This window comes from Carlito syrichta, unplaced genomic scaffold (assembly GCF_000164805.1).
Source record: "Carlito syrichta isolate Samal-C Ts95f unplaced genomic scaffold, Tarsius_syrichta-2.0.1 Scaffold96983, whole genome shotgun sequence".
Lineage (NCBI taxonomy): Eukaryota > Metazoa > Chordata > Mammalia > Primates > Tarsiidae > Carlito > Carlito syrichta.
In genome coordinates, this window is record NW_007041079.1 from 28,351 (window position 1) to 42,032 (window position 13,682).

The following is a 13,682-nucleotide window of genomic DNA, read 5'->3' on the forward strand; positions in this document are numbered from 1 at the left end:
TACCTTGAAAGTATAGGAGGTAACATGAAACAATCTACAACCCTCACTCTCCTCTCCCTTTTCAACCCAACAGATGATGCTATGTCATGCCTCTTGGCCTAGATGTTTTAATAGATACTCTCACCATGTCCCACATCTCACCTACTGAAAGAGAGATTATTAGCACTTTCACAAATCTGAGAAAAAACAAAAGCTACCTAATGTTACCACATCAAAACTGAGTTGGTTCCTTTAATTAGAGATGTAGATCCAGATACAAAAGCAGTAGCAAAATATTCACCCTGATGTCCACAGTAGTGAAGAGTTTTTTTTCTTTGCCTTGTTCTGCTTTTTCAATGGAATGATAATATTAATTAAGCCAAAGATATGCATTATAAAGGAAGAAAACAAAGAGATGGATAGGAGGTGGTGTAAAAGAAATATTGCTTTTGTCCATTGTAGTGTAACTCTAACTGACTTAAATTTTTGGCATGCTTAACTTAATTAGGCAATACTGCTTCATATTAGACCACTGCTTCTTTTTTTTTTTTTTTTTTTTTTTGAGTTGGAGTCTCACTCTGTCGCCCCAGACTGGAGTGCAGTGGCCGCTCTCGGCCACCACAGCCTCGACCTGCTGGGCTCCAGCGATCCTTCTGCCTCAGCCTTCCAAGTAGCCGGAATTACAGGCATGCTTTACCACACCCGGCTAATTTTTTTGATTTATTGTAGAGATGGAGGTCTCGCTGCCCAGACAGGTCTCGAACCCGCGGGCTCAAGCAATCCACTCACCTCAGCCTCCCAAAGGCACCGGATTACAGGCTGAGCCACCGAGCCCGGCACCACTGCTTCTAAAGAGGCATGTTCCAGCTTCATTTCCAGGCACGGTGGCCCAAGCCTGTAATCCCAGCACTTTAGGAGATTGAAGCGAGAGGATTCCCTGAGTCCAGGGATTAGAGACCAGTTTGGACAACTTGGTGAGAGCTCATCTTTACCATATATCAAAAAATTTGCCAGGCATGGTAGCTCATGCCTGTAGTTCCAGCTACTTGGAAGGTTGAGGTGGAAGGATCACCTGAGCCCAGCAGGTCGAGGTTGCAGTGCACTCCACTCCAGCCTGGATGATGAAGTGAGACTCTGACTCAAAAAAAAAAAAAAAAAAAAAAAAAAAGCACAGAGGAGTAATGATTTTGTGCTTTGATCAGAATTTTAGGTCTATCCCTTTGCTTTTTTCCTCTACCTAAATCTTAACCCCTTCTGTCATACCTTCCCCAATAGCTCCAGCCAGCCAATGCAAACCTCACCTCTTCCTACTACCCACAACATTTATATAGTTTGTTCTATAAAATAATCTCTGATATATTCAGTTTTGCATTCAATGAAGTTCAGTTTGGACTGCCTTGTCCTCAAAACCTTCCCTTCAGAGCTCTCACTTGCCTGAAATGAATAGAAAACTACTCTTAAAAAGTACATTGCATGGATACATGGAAAGTGACATCAAGTAAAAATACAATTCTTTTTTATCACTGTGATGGAAATAATCACACAATGTGGGTAGACAGATCAAAACTGTTTGTTATCTTACATTGATGTGTTTCTTTCTAAGGATTTTTTCTCTGTTACCTTTTTTCCCTTTCTTTATTCCTTTTGGGGTGGGATTGTAACAAGATAATCACTTATAAAACTTCAACTTAGCAGTCTAGCTCTGCTGGTTTCAAGACATACCCTGAGCCACCCAACCCTGTCCTGGCCAAATCATATGTTTCCTCCCCTAAAAAGCTGATCATAGAGGGATGTGGATTCAGTAACGCAATCTCAATGCTTACAGAACAAAAACAAAAAAGGCATCAAAACAACAAAAAAAGAAACTATATCAATTCTCTGAAGTACATGGGAAAAACCTAATTTCTACCAGGGGTTTGGTGTTCATTCCTTGAGTTTCTAGGTTGCATGAATCCTGTGAACCACGTGCCACTTCCTTTTTTCTCCAACAGCAGAAGCTACAAGTGGATGAAGGAGAAAAACAAAGGACTTGGTTTCCAGTGCCATCATGTGCCCACGGCTGGACACCAAGAACAACTTAAGACATACATTTCCTCTTTGTGTTTTATCTTGTTAAGGGTCCTTTGCCAACTGGAAAAAGAAAAGCAAATGTTTCCGAGAAGATAAATAACAGAGATGTCCAAAAGCACTGTAAGCGTACCTAAAACCTGGCATTTTCAGTACATTTGGCTCTACTCTGAAGGAAGACACAGGCTGAGTTATATCTCCAGAGGATGACAAATATTGTTATCTTTGCCTTACTTTATACACAGGAGTCTTGTTTAAAGCCATGGTGCATTAGGTGAACTCTTCAGAGGGCGGCCAGCAAGTTCTACTCAGAGGAACACAGTGCTGCATTGGGTTATGAAGTGGGGGTTAAGCAGGGGTCTTCATATATTTCCAAATAAAATCATGCTTTTGGAAACTTGTGGTGACTCTCCACTCCACCACCTGCTCATAACTGTATTGCCTGGGAAAGCTACTTTACCTCACTAAGCTTCAGTTTTCTCATAAAGAAAACAGAGGGTGTTCTCTGTGTCAAATTAAATAAGGTATATCTAGTGCTTAGCTAGTACCTAGCACAGAATAAGTGCTGATAATGTGGCATTTATGTCGTCAGTACCATAACACTTAAATCCACGTCCCAGTTTTTTCTATGTGTTCTCAATGACGAATTCATTGACAAGCCCAGACAAGGGTGAATCCAGCCTGTGGGTGATGCTATCAACAGAGTCACTTTCTCTTTCTCTTTCAAGGGATCTTAACGTTACAGAAGCCAGACTCTTCTAAGGGAATCCATTACATTCTCTTAGGGAGTGGTTGGAGCTGGAAAATCTTAATCTTGAATTCTTATCTCTTTGTCACCTCCTACCCCCCAATCCTCCCACTGGATATTTAGAACTTCTTGTAAACTTCACAGGATCGAGATACATTGAGATCTGTAGGAGGTGTTGGAGGAAAAGAGGGGACTGAGATGTTAAAAATCAGGGCAACAAAAATACCTATGATGTCATTTACCCTGACTTCTGAACCAGCGGCTGCAACCACTTGCCTGGTGTGATACCTCACCTCTCTCAGTCTGTGTTAAGACTTAACCCCAAATGTAGTCCTCGGAAGGTCTTTGCTAGAGCTATTCCCACTCCTTTCCCTCTCCCCACAGCCTATCTCTCCCTCCCTCTCTGACTTTTAGCATATCCAATTAAACCTGAACAACGGGTGGATGGAGAAAATATGCTGCATCTATGGAATGATACAGCAGGGACCAGTTTCACTGTTAATTTAAAATGCTAGAATTAATTAGGTAGTGTAAATGAAGAATTTAATAAGCACTCTTTACAACCACAAGTTCTACTTTTATTAAACACTGCTACCAAATGAGGGCAAATATCTCTGGTCTCTCTATATTTCCTTGCCTAATTCCTATAAGTTCTCTACAAATAAATTTTTTTTGCCTGAATTTAAGAAGAATGCATAATTATAAATTTATGCCTGAATTGTATTTCTGCTTTCAACCCATAAGCTTCTTCTTTAAGCTCAGATGCTACTGTATGTCTCTGCTTGTGCTGGAGAGGGTGCTAAACAAACCAAAGTTGACAATTTTGGTTTTGTATACCAAATTAAAGGCTGTCTTCGAAGCTGTCACTCCTATTCAAATCCACTCGGTGAACTACTAAATTAGCATTCTTTCAGTAAAGGAATCTGCTTGTTTAAACATGTGTCTTTAGAAAACAAGGAACAACACCATGAATCAGTACTTCTCAAAAATATAACTACAGTTCTAAGGGAACTCTTCTGAAAAGGTGATTAATAATATTCACTAATATAGCTGGCAGAGTCTCCATTTAGAAGGCAAGGCTATACCAAAAATACATTTTCTATACAAGTGTGGGAGGAAGAATCATATGGTTAACTGGTTTTAATTTGGTTTGAATTATCATCCTATTATATAAAGATTATTCAGGAATGTAAATATCGGTTTTCTGAAAGCATAGGCGATTCTGTTAAAAGACAGATGATCCAGTGTTCTTGGATAACATGATCAATGCCTGGCCTTATTTGGACACCTTGATATAGTTTTTCTGTTCTGTCCACTTTCCTTGAGGCATACCAGCTGTATCTATAACAATAACATCCCGGTTTATTGAGAGACTGCTATACAATAAGCATTGTGCTAGATGCTATACATCCAGTCTCATTTAATCTGCGCAATAAGCCCTTTGAGGCAAGCATTATTTTCCAATTTTAAGGTGAGGAAACTGTGTTTGGAGAGTGAAGTTACTTATATTTTAGAAAGAAGCACTGGTATCTAGTTTTATGATTTTACAAAGTACTTAATTTATAAAGGGGACAAATTAACTTGTGAATTATGAGACTAGAAGAATGTATATATTCACACACACACATATACACTGTATTCTCTGATTTAAAGTCTAGATGATGTATCTCCCTACTTTAATCATAGAGTTTCCTTTTTTTCTTATATAGGACAGTTACTCATCAATCAAACTGTCCTGAGAAAGAAAAACAAAAGTAAACACTCAAAACTGACAAGCACTTGAAGTTGAACATGAATGATTTCAGGAGTGGAGTATCAGAGAGCAGCAGCTTCATTGATGTCATTATGTAGCCCAGTATTTTTCTAAGTAAATATTCTCACTTCTAATAAGATTACAGGGAACTCCTCCCCCCAAAAATGTAGTGTCAGTGTCTGGCGAACATTTGGTTCTCAATGAACAGCTGTCAATTAGGAAAAAATCAGAATCTAAAAATCTCAAGCATTGAAGATGTACAGGGTATTGTTTCACTTTCAAGTAAAAAGTACCTCACTTCTCAGTATCTTCAAAGCAAACGAACAAAATAAAATAAAATGCCTCAAATGCAGATTTTCATTAAGCATCTCCCTCATACTACACAATAGTTGTATTCCAGAATAATCTGCTATCATTAGGGCCTGTGTCTCCCCAGGGACAATGGGAAGTTGTGTCATCCTTCCACACACCCACAGTGACCCCCTTTAAAACACTTGTCTCAGGCACATGGAAAAAACATTGGACACATATAAACCAACTGTTTGAGAGAAAACATGAACAAAAACTATTGTGGCGTATACAGAAGGTAGAGGGCAGTACTGAAAATTAAAGAACAAGGAAGAGGATTGGCTAATTAAGAATAAAAGGGAATAAAACTACAGGATCATCTCACATAAAGTTGAAGACATGCCAAAATATTCAACTGCTTCCCAGTCCTACCAATCTACAATATGGTTTTAAGTGGTGTACATCTGTGTGGTGTGAGTTTATCCATGCTATCTTGCATGTAGGGTACATGATACAGACATGCAGATGCATCATCATGCATGTGCATTTTCTCTAAGGTCTGCACATCTAATGGAACTATGTAGCTGTGAATCCCATGCTTAGAAGATGGAAGAAGAGCATACCTGTAATTTTGTCTCTCACAAGTTTGCAGGATTCTATTTCACCAATGCTCCCGAAGAGACTCCTGAATTCCTCTTGGGTCATATTCTGGGGTAAGTAGTTGACAATGAGGTTGGTTTTGCTATCATCTGTGGTCGCTCCTGTCTGCATGGGAGAAGGACAGTTTCTGTTGTTGCTGGAGGGTCCATTGCTTGTATTGGATGTCGGGCCATTTGACACCTGAGGCTCCATGGTGCTAATTATCTAAATAAAAATAAAAATAATTTTAAAAGACTTTTGAAATCTCAGACACAATTAACATCTCTTTTAATATTTTATTTTATTTTTGAAAAAAAAAGAGAACAAGATAAAACAAGATGGAGCAAAAGACGCTGGGTTGTGAACACAGCCAATTTAGAAGCATGTTTTTAACCAAAACGTTAAACTCCCCTTTCTATTTTCAGGCCAGCCCATAGATTTTGAACACAGACGAGAATGCAGTGAGAACTCTCCCATTATTTTGTTAATGAAAAGCTAATTCCTGTTTTCATTACACAATCATTCTCAGAAATGTATACTTAAGCCACACCAAATTATAATTAAAATGTAAAGTAATAATCATGATTAAAATTACAGTTCCATTAAAGCTGAAAAAGCTAAATATAGAGGGCTATACTCACAAGATCAAATACAGTACCTGTTTATTAACTATCTCATAAAGTAAAATGACATTAAATTAAGTGGGGTTGTTCCATATGGGAAGGGTTTAGATTTTCACTGAAGCTTAATCACTGATCAAACTTCAGATTTCATAAGCACATGCTGGGGAGCTGCAGTCATCTAATGCTTTTTTTTTTTAAATCTAGCCACTCTGTTTTTGTTTCTCCCAGACTTCTAATAAAACAAACAAACAAAAATCTGAAGGAAAAGTTTTCTCTAGGTCTCCACCTTAGGTCCAGCACAGCCTGAGGCTGTCTTCTTATGCACTCTCTAAAAAGAACTTTCTCTGGATTAAAATATTTAATTAAACCAAGATTTCCTTGGATGTGTGAACTGTTTCAGGCAGCATGCACAGAAATAAAGAAATGAATAAAAGGCCCTATCCTCAAGGAGCTTATAGTCTATAGAGGACACAGACAAGTAAATGGCTCATTATAAAGCAACGGGCATGCAGTGGAAAAACAATCACTCCTGCTTACAGGATAGGGGGATTCAGGAAAAGTACTGAAAAAAATGCTAGAATAAGATTTTAGATGGAAAATGGGTTTAAGCTCACAGAGTCAGGTCATGAAGATGTCCTGTATGGAATGGCAAACATAGAGAATGACAAAATTGCAAAGTCAGAAGGAACTTAGGGTAAGAAAATTAAGTTCAATACACTCATGTTTGAGATGAAGTCCAGAGATGTCCAGTGACTTCTCTGTCATCACAGGAAAGTGGGGGCAGAGTCTGGGCCTGCACTTGGGTTTCCTGGCCCCAAATGCAGCCCATCAGTCCCATCTTTCCATTCTGTCATATCATTGTCCCCTACTTGCCCATCATAATATGACTTCCATCTCCCCTGAAATTGATCATCAACTCCTTAAAAATGAAATCATGTTCTGCCACTCACTAGCTGTGTGACCTTGGGCAAGGGATTTATACTCCAGGAGTCTCATTTTCTCTCATTAGAACAATGAGAACAATGCCACCCATCTTGCAAAGTGGTGAGAATGATCCAATGTATGAAAAGTGCCTGAACAATAGTGGGAACATAACTACAATGGTTGATATTTGTTGATGCCACTCTGCCAGTCATCTGATGTGACTTCTCTCACTGTCTCCTCACTAGAAGGCAATGAGGCATATTCTAATATTCTCTACATTTTATAGATGAGGAAACCAAGGCTTAGCAGATATCTGATAAATAGTAGTTTCCATTATTATCACTGTTTGACTGCTCAGAGAATTTGTAGGGGTTAAGCATTTTTACTGATTATAACATGTGTCTAATAAAGTGTGTTAATCTTAAGGGTAGTATTCAAAGAATGTTTACAAAGTGAACACAACTCACAACTGGGTAACCATCTTTCAGATCATGATATAGAACATGACTAGTACCCCCATCATTTACATCATCCCCTAAAGGTCACCACTATTCTGAATTCTAATCTATAGATTCATTTTTATCTATTTTTCAACTTTATATACATGGACTAATACAATATGTTCTCTTTTGTGCCTTTTCACACATGTATGAAGTATCATCTGTGTTGTTACATGTAGTAGTAGGTTGTTTTCCACTGCTATAGAAAATTTCATTGTTTGGAAATACCACGCTTTGTCTGGTAATGAACATCTGGAGTGTATCTACTTTTGAACTACTATAGATAATGCTTTTATGAGCATTATGTATATATCTTTTGGTGCACATAAGCACACATTTCTGTTAGGGATAGTCCTAGGATTCTTTTTTTTTTTTTAAATCACAGGGCGTATGTAATGTTCAGCTTTAGTAGAAAATTGCCAACAGTTTTTCAAAGTGGTTGTATCAATTTGTATTCCCACCAGCAGAATATGGAAGTTCCAGATGTTCCACATCATCATCAATGTTCAGAGACAATTTTTTGTTTTTGTTTTTGCTTATTTGCTCATCTGAAGCAAAGTGGTATAGTTAAAAAAAAAAAAGAATGAATTTTTGAGTCAAGACAACAGCTGACTTAAAATTCTAGTTCTACCATGTATTAGCTGAGTGACCTCAAGTAGGTTGTTACAATACTCTGAGCCACTGTTTCTTCTTCTGTAAATGTGGATGAAACCATTTACATTAAGTGTCTAAAACAAAAAGTACCTAGAGGCACCACAGCTATTATTCCATATCATGCCCCATATAGGTGAATGTTACTCTAATTACTTCACAAATGGAAAATGAAACCATGAAGTCTTGAGAGGAGGGAAACGAAGCATATTGAAGGAGGTAGGGAGAAGCCAAGATTCTTTACCATCATGTAAGTAACTTAAGTGGCTCCACTTCTCCCATCACCAGAACTTTCTTCTTGGCTTCAGGTCAGCTGTAGGATTCTAGAAGGTTGGTCCAGACAGCAAGACTAAAACAAAAAGCTTCTGAGAAGAATCTTAAATCAAGCTTTCCTCAGGACTGATAGAAGCTGTACCCAGTAGTTTCTACTCAGCTGTTCTGCCCCTGAGGCAAAGGTCCAGGAAAAGAATCAGGGAGAGGGGCCCAGGAGAGGGAGGCATGCTAATAGAGTTGATGTTATAGGGCATCAGCATAACTTCTGGCTGGGAGGCAGCTTTCAGCTCTGCCAAACCATCAGGCCTACTGGTCTGTGCCATGCCGCCATTTGCTGTTTTGTCTTCACTGAGTCAGGTGTCCAGGCAACAAACACAAGAAGCACTGCCAACTCGATAAGGAACTTGAGTATCAGAAGTTATCCATTTTAAGAGGCCTCGCTGGCAGAAATGCAAAGCTGCCCAACTACTACATTTTGATTTGATGGTAGAATCAAACAAACAAATAAACCATTCCACAATCTACAGAACTCCCTCCCAGCTCTCCACCTTTCTCGGGTTTCCCTTCCTTTGCCTCCTCCACAAATGCCTTGAAAATGTCTTGCACTGAGACAGTTTTTTTTGGTGCTAATGATGGAGCATATAGAAGAATGAATGCGTGCTGAGACTCTGTGGACCAAAACCATTAAAGGTCACCTGACAGGTTCATCTTTTGTTCACTGGATGCTTGCCTCACGGACACGTGGTGAAAGCCAGCACTTGTCCATGTGAACATCTCACAGGTCCACCTGTTCAGAAAGGCCTAGGAAGTAACAAGGCTGCAGCAAATTAATTCCAGTTCTTCCATCAGTTTTGTGGCTCTCCTTACATCCTATTGGGTTTTCCTGGAGTTTGAGCCCTATTTGTAGATTAGACAACCCCAACTGAACCTAAACCTAAAAAGAGCCAGGGGATTACTGTTCACTGATAAGCTACTTCAGCTGACCACGTCTATAAATTAGGTCAAGTAATTTTTGTCCAAGAGAGATGGATCTCTGCATACACACTACACAGTTATCCTTTTGTGTATCCAGAAAGAACTGATGGAAATATACACATGTACACATACAGAGTTTTTTCAATAAAATGTATAATCTGAAAGCTGAGAAACATTTGCAAATGTGTTAATATATGTCATATAATAAGACCCCTCACTGGTCTTAATGATGCATCCTAGGATGCAACGCAGGCTAAAAAAAAATAGTTAGAAATGTAAAATGTCAGAACCAAATCTGACATGTAAATGAACCAAGAGGATTTTAAAACATTACCTGGAAATGTGCCGAAAGGAAAAAACAAACAGCTCTATTAAAAAGTGGCAAAAGAAATGAATAGACACTTCTCAAAAGAAGACATACATGCAGCCAACAGAAACATGGAAAAGTGCTCAGGCTCACTAATCATCAGAGAAATGCAATTTAAAAACCACATTAAGATACCACCTAACCCCAGTAAGAATGGTCATTATTGAGTTAAAAAAAAACAAAACAAAACAGATACTGGCGAGGATGTGGAGAAAAGGGAATGCTTCTACACTGCTGCTGGGAATGCAAACGAGTTCACCCTCTATGGAGAATGGTGTGCCGATTTCTAAAAGAACTAGAAATTTACCTTCCATATGACCCAGCAATCCCCCTACTGGGACTATACCCAGAGGAATTCAAATCATTCTACAAAAGAGATACCTGCATATACATGTTTACTGCAGCACTATTCACAATAGCAAAAACATGGAACCAGCTGTACTGCCCAACAAAAATGGATTGGATTAAAGAAATGTGGTATATATACACAATGGAATATTACACAACCATAAGAAGGACAAACATATGGACTTTGCAGCAACTTGGATGGACTTAGAATCTATCATACTCAGAGATCTATCACAGAAACAAAGTACTGAGTACCACATGTTCTCACTCATAAGTGGACCCTGAACATTTACCATAATATTATAAGAAAGGGATTAACTGGCAGTAGCAAGATATTGTGGAGGCGGGGGGGAGACACACAACATCAGTAAGGGTACCTGATCTCAAACCAAACTAGGTGTAGTGGGAACCAAAGGGAGGCCCGAGCTTTACCTGTATGATGACCACTTGTACACCTGATCCTGAATTGTACCCCACACCTTTAAAATAAAAAAATATATATATTTAAAAAAACTTTACTTGGAAAATAAGAGAAGGTGACAAGATATAAAGGTACTGAATGCGTGAATATGAAACTACAGCATTTTAAGGTTACATGATGGCTCTTAAAGAGAGAACACCTGTACTCTCTACTTGGGAAAGAGACCAGAGGTAGAAAAGATATATGTTGGTGGAAAGCACATCTTCCAATAAGCACAGAGGCTGGCTGGCCAAAATCAGAACATTTGCTTCCCCAGGCTAACGCCTTTGATATTCTAACAGCATAATTTTCATTGCAAATAAATATATCAGTTACTCAAATGTGCATATGTACTTTAATGAAACATTCTGTGTAGGTCTCCCAGCCAACTTTGCAGCTGACCAGGTTCCAAGCACCCAACTTGCCCTCCTTTCCTCTTCTGAATGGCAATTAAGAACGAAATTACAGTCAGCATCCAGGATAGAGCATTGAGGAGGTTCAGTTGACTTCAAACTCTAATGGCTGTACAAAGCACTACATTAAATCTTTTATGTTCCTGTGATATATTTTAAGAAACATTATACAGGCAGAAAATTTCACGGATAAACTATTAGAGCAGGGCACAATAACGTAGGCACTCAAATCCTGTCATTGTAAATGTCGATGGTTTGAATGACTAATTACTCACACTCAACGCATTAACCTCACCCCTCCCACCACTCTTTTCTGCAAAATATACAACAAAACCAAGAGGGAAGGCCTCAGATGTGCAGCTGCTGGATCATCATAGTGTTGTTTATCTCTGTGGAGGGGAGATAAGGAGCAGAGGCTGACACAGCTTCTTTTTTCAGGGTGCTCCAGAAAAAAAAAAAAGAAGAAAAAGCCAACTCTCTTTTTCCTTCACAGCACCTCCCTTGCCACAATTCAGGCTCCTTATGTCCACCCAAGTCAACTGTAACAGTACTTCCTGGATATGTCAGGTCATAGGCACATTTAAAAAATGGTTTATTTCTACCATGGCTAGATCTGGGTATATTAGATGAACAGAAATAGGGACCACAGCATGCCAGGCATTGTGCTAGGCCCTGGGGATACAGAGACAACAAAGACAAGGAGCAAGCTCTTACTGAGTTCACAATGTAGATGCGCAACAGATACCAGAACATTAGGAACCATAGAGCCCAACCCTGTAATTTTAATGTTGAGGAAACTGAGAACCAGAAGTGGGAAGTGACGTGCCCAAGGTCACACTGCTAGTTAGAGGCAGAAATGGGACTGGATCCTAAGCCTACAAACTACCTCTCTTGTGTACTCTTGTGACAATGCAAGCATGGCCATTTGAATGACAACTTATTTCTCCTTTTGGGCATGGAGTGAGGGGTGGTCATATCATAGAAATGTACTTGAACAGAGGTACAGAGATATGGAGACATGTGTACCTCCATACTTTTCTGAGTACAACACTTAACAGTTCATAAAGGATGGTGACCTGAAATCTGAGGTCCATGGCACAGAAGCCACATCTGTTTTGTTTTTTACAGAATCTCCTGAATGTAGATCAAGGCCTGACAATTGATAGATTCTGTATAGTCTCTGCATGTCTAAGAACCTTGTGAAGTACAAGCCAATAAAGTATAGATATCATTCCCATTTTACATATAACAAAAGAGGACAGAACAGGTAAGCAACTAATCTATTATATGCCAGGCATACATTCAAATATTATTTCAAATGCAGATTTTTTTCCAACTTCTTTTGTGGTAAGAGACAATATAAAATTTGCCATCTTAATCATTTTAAGTATATAGTTCATTTTAAGTATATGTAAGTATTAAATACATTCGTATCATTTTGCAACTACCACCACCACCAACCATCTGCAAAATTATCTTCATCTTGCAAATCTGAAACTCTACACCATTTAAACAATAACTCCCCATTCCCCTTCCCCAGAGTTCTTGGCAACTACCATTCTACTTTCTGCCTGTATGTCAAATGCAGATTTTTAGAATAATTTATTCAAGCAGGAAGGTTAAATCTTTGGTTGGCATGGGCCTGCTAGAAAATCTGTTGAATGCTTTGGTCCTATCTCTCCAGAAAAATGTATATCCACAACATTTGGTGTACACTAAAACAATCTACTATCTCCAATTGAAAATTCTTAAATTGATCCTTCTCATTCAAATCTGGACATTTTTGGAGCACCTCTGTGTAGGCTAACACTCTTTTACTTCTTGATAGAAAAGTTTAAACCCCCCTGTATCCCACCCCTCCCATTTACAAACCCTCCACCCCACTCCCTGCACCAAGGTGACTTAGAACTGTCAGTTAAGCATGCTGGCAGCATATAGTGTCCATCACCCTTACTGGGCTCTGCTACACCTTCATCTTAGCCCTGTTTAATCAATCATCAAGAGGGAGAGTGTAGAACTTAGTAGTTCAGGGCAGTCTTTGGTCCAACTGGTATAAAAAGGAAATAACAAAGGTGCCTGCCCTCACAGAATTGTCATGAAGACTGAATGAGATAAGGCACATGGAGCACTTAGCACTATTCCAGTCATGGTAATCCTTCCAAAGATACTAGTGATGACTGATGTTAATATTATTAGAAGAGAACAGGGGCCGGGTGCGGTGGCTCATGCCTATAATACCAAGACTTTGAGAGGCAGAGGTGAGAGGACTGCCTGAGCCTATGGGTTTGAGACCAGCCTGGACAACTTGGCAAGACCTCATCTCTACAATAAATCCAAAAATTAGCCAGGCGTGGTGGCACGTGCCTATAGCTCCAGCTGCTTGGAAGGCTGAGGCAGAAGAAGGCAGAAGAAGGCTGCCTGATCCCAGCAGGTCGAGACTGTGGTGGGCTTGAGTGTGCCACTGCACTCCAGTCTGGGCAACAGAGTGAGATTACCACTCCAAAAAAAGAAGAGAACAGGGAGAAAGATAAAAAACAATACCTGAAAAACTAGGTTGAGAGTTAGATGACAAAAGCTGATTGGCAATATAATCAAAGGTAAAATCTTTCCTTCCTTCCCAAATCATTCTTTTCATACAGTTTCTTGCTCTCAGAATTAATTCATTCATTAATCA

General features: G+C 39.2%; 1 protein-coding gene across 1 annotated transcript in view; it reads right to left on the reverse strand.

The window, feature by feature from the left end:
* Nucleotides 1–13,682, reverse strand: part of LOC103265009 (ELAV-like protein 4) — a 68,905-nt gene that overhangs the window by 24,004 nt on the left and 31,219 nt on the right. The window contains exon 2 of the mRNA XM_021714699.1: nucleotides 5,459–5,699. Within this exon, the coding sequence (XP_021570374.1) occupies nucleotides 5,459–5,699 (241 nt within the window). The remainder of the gene's footprint in view (nucleotides 1–5,458; nucleotides 5,700–13,682) is intronic.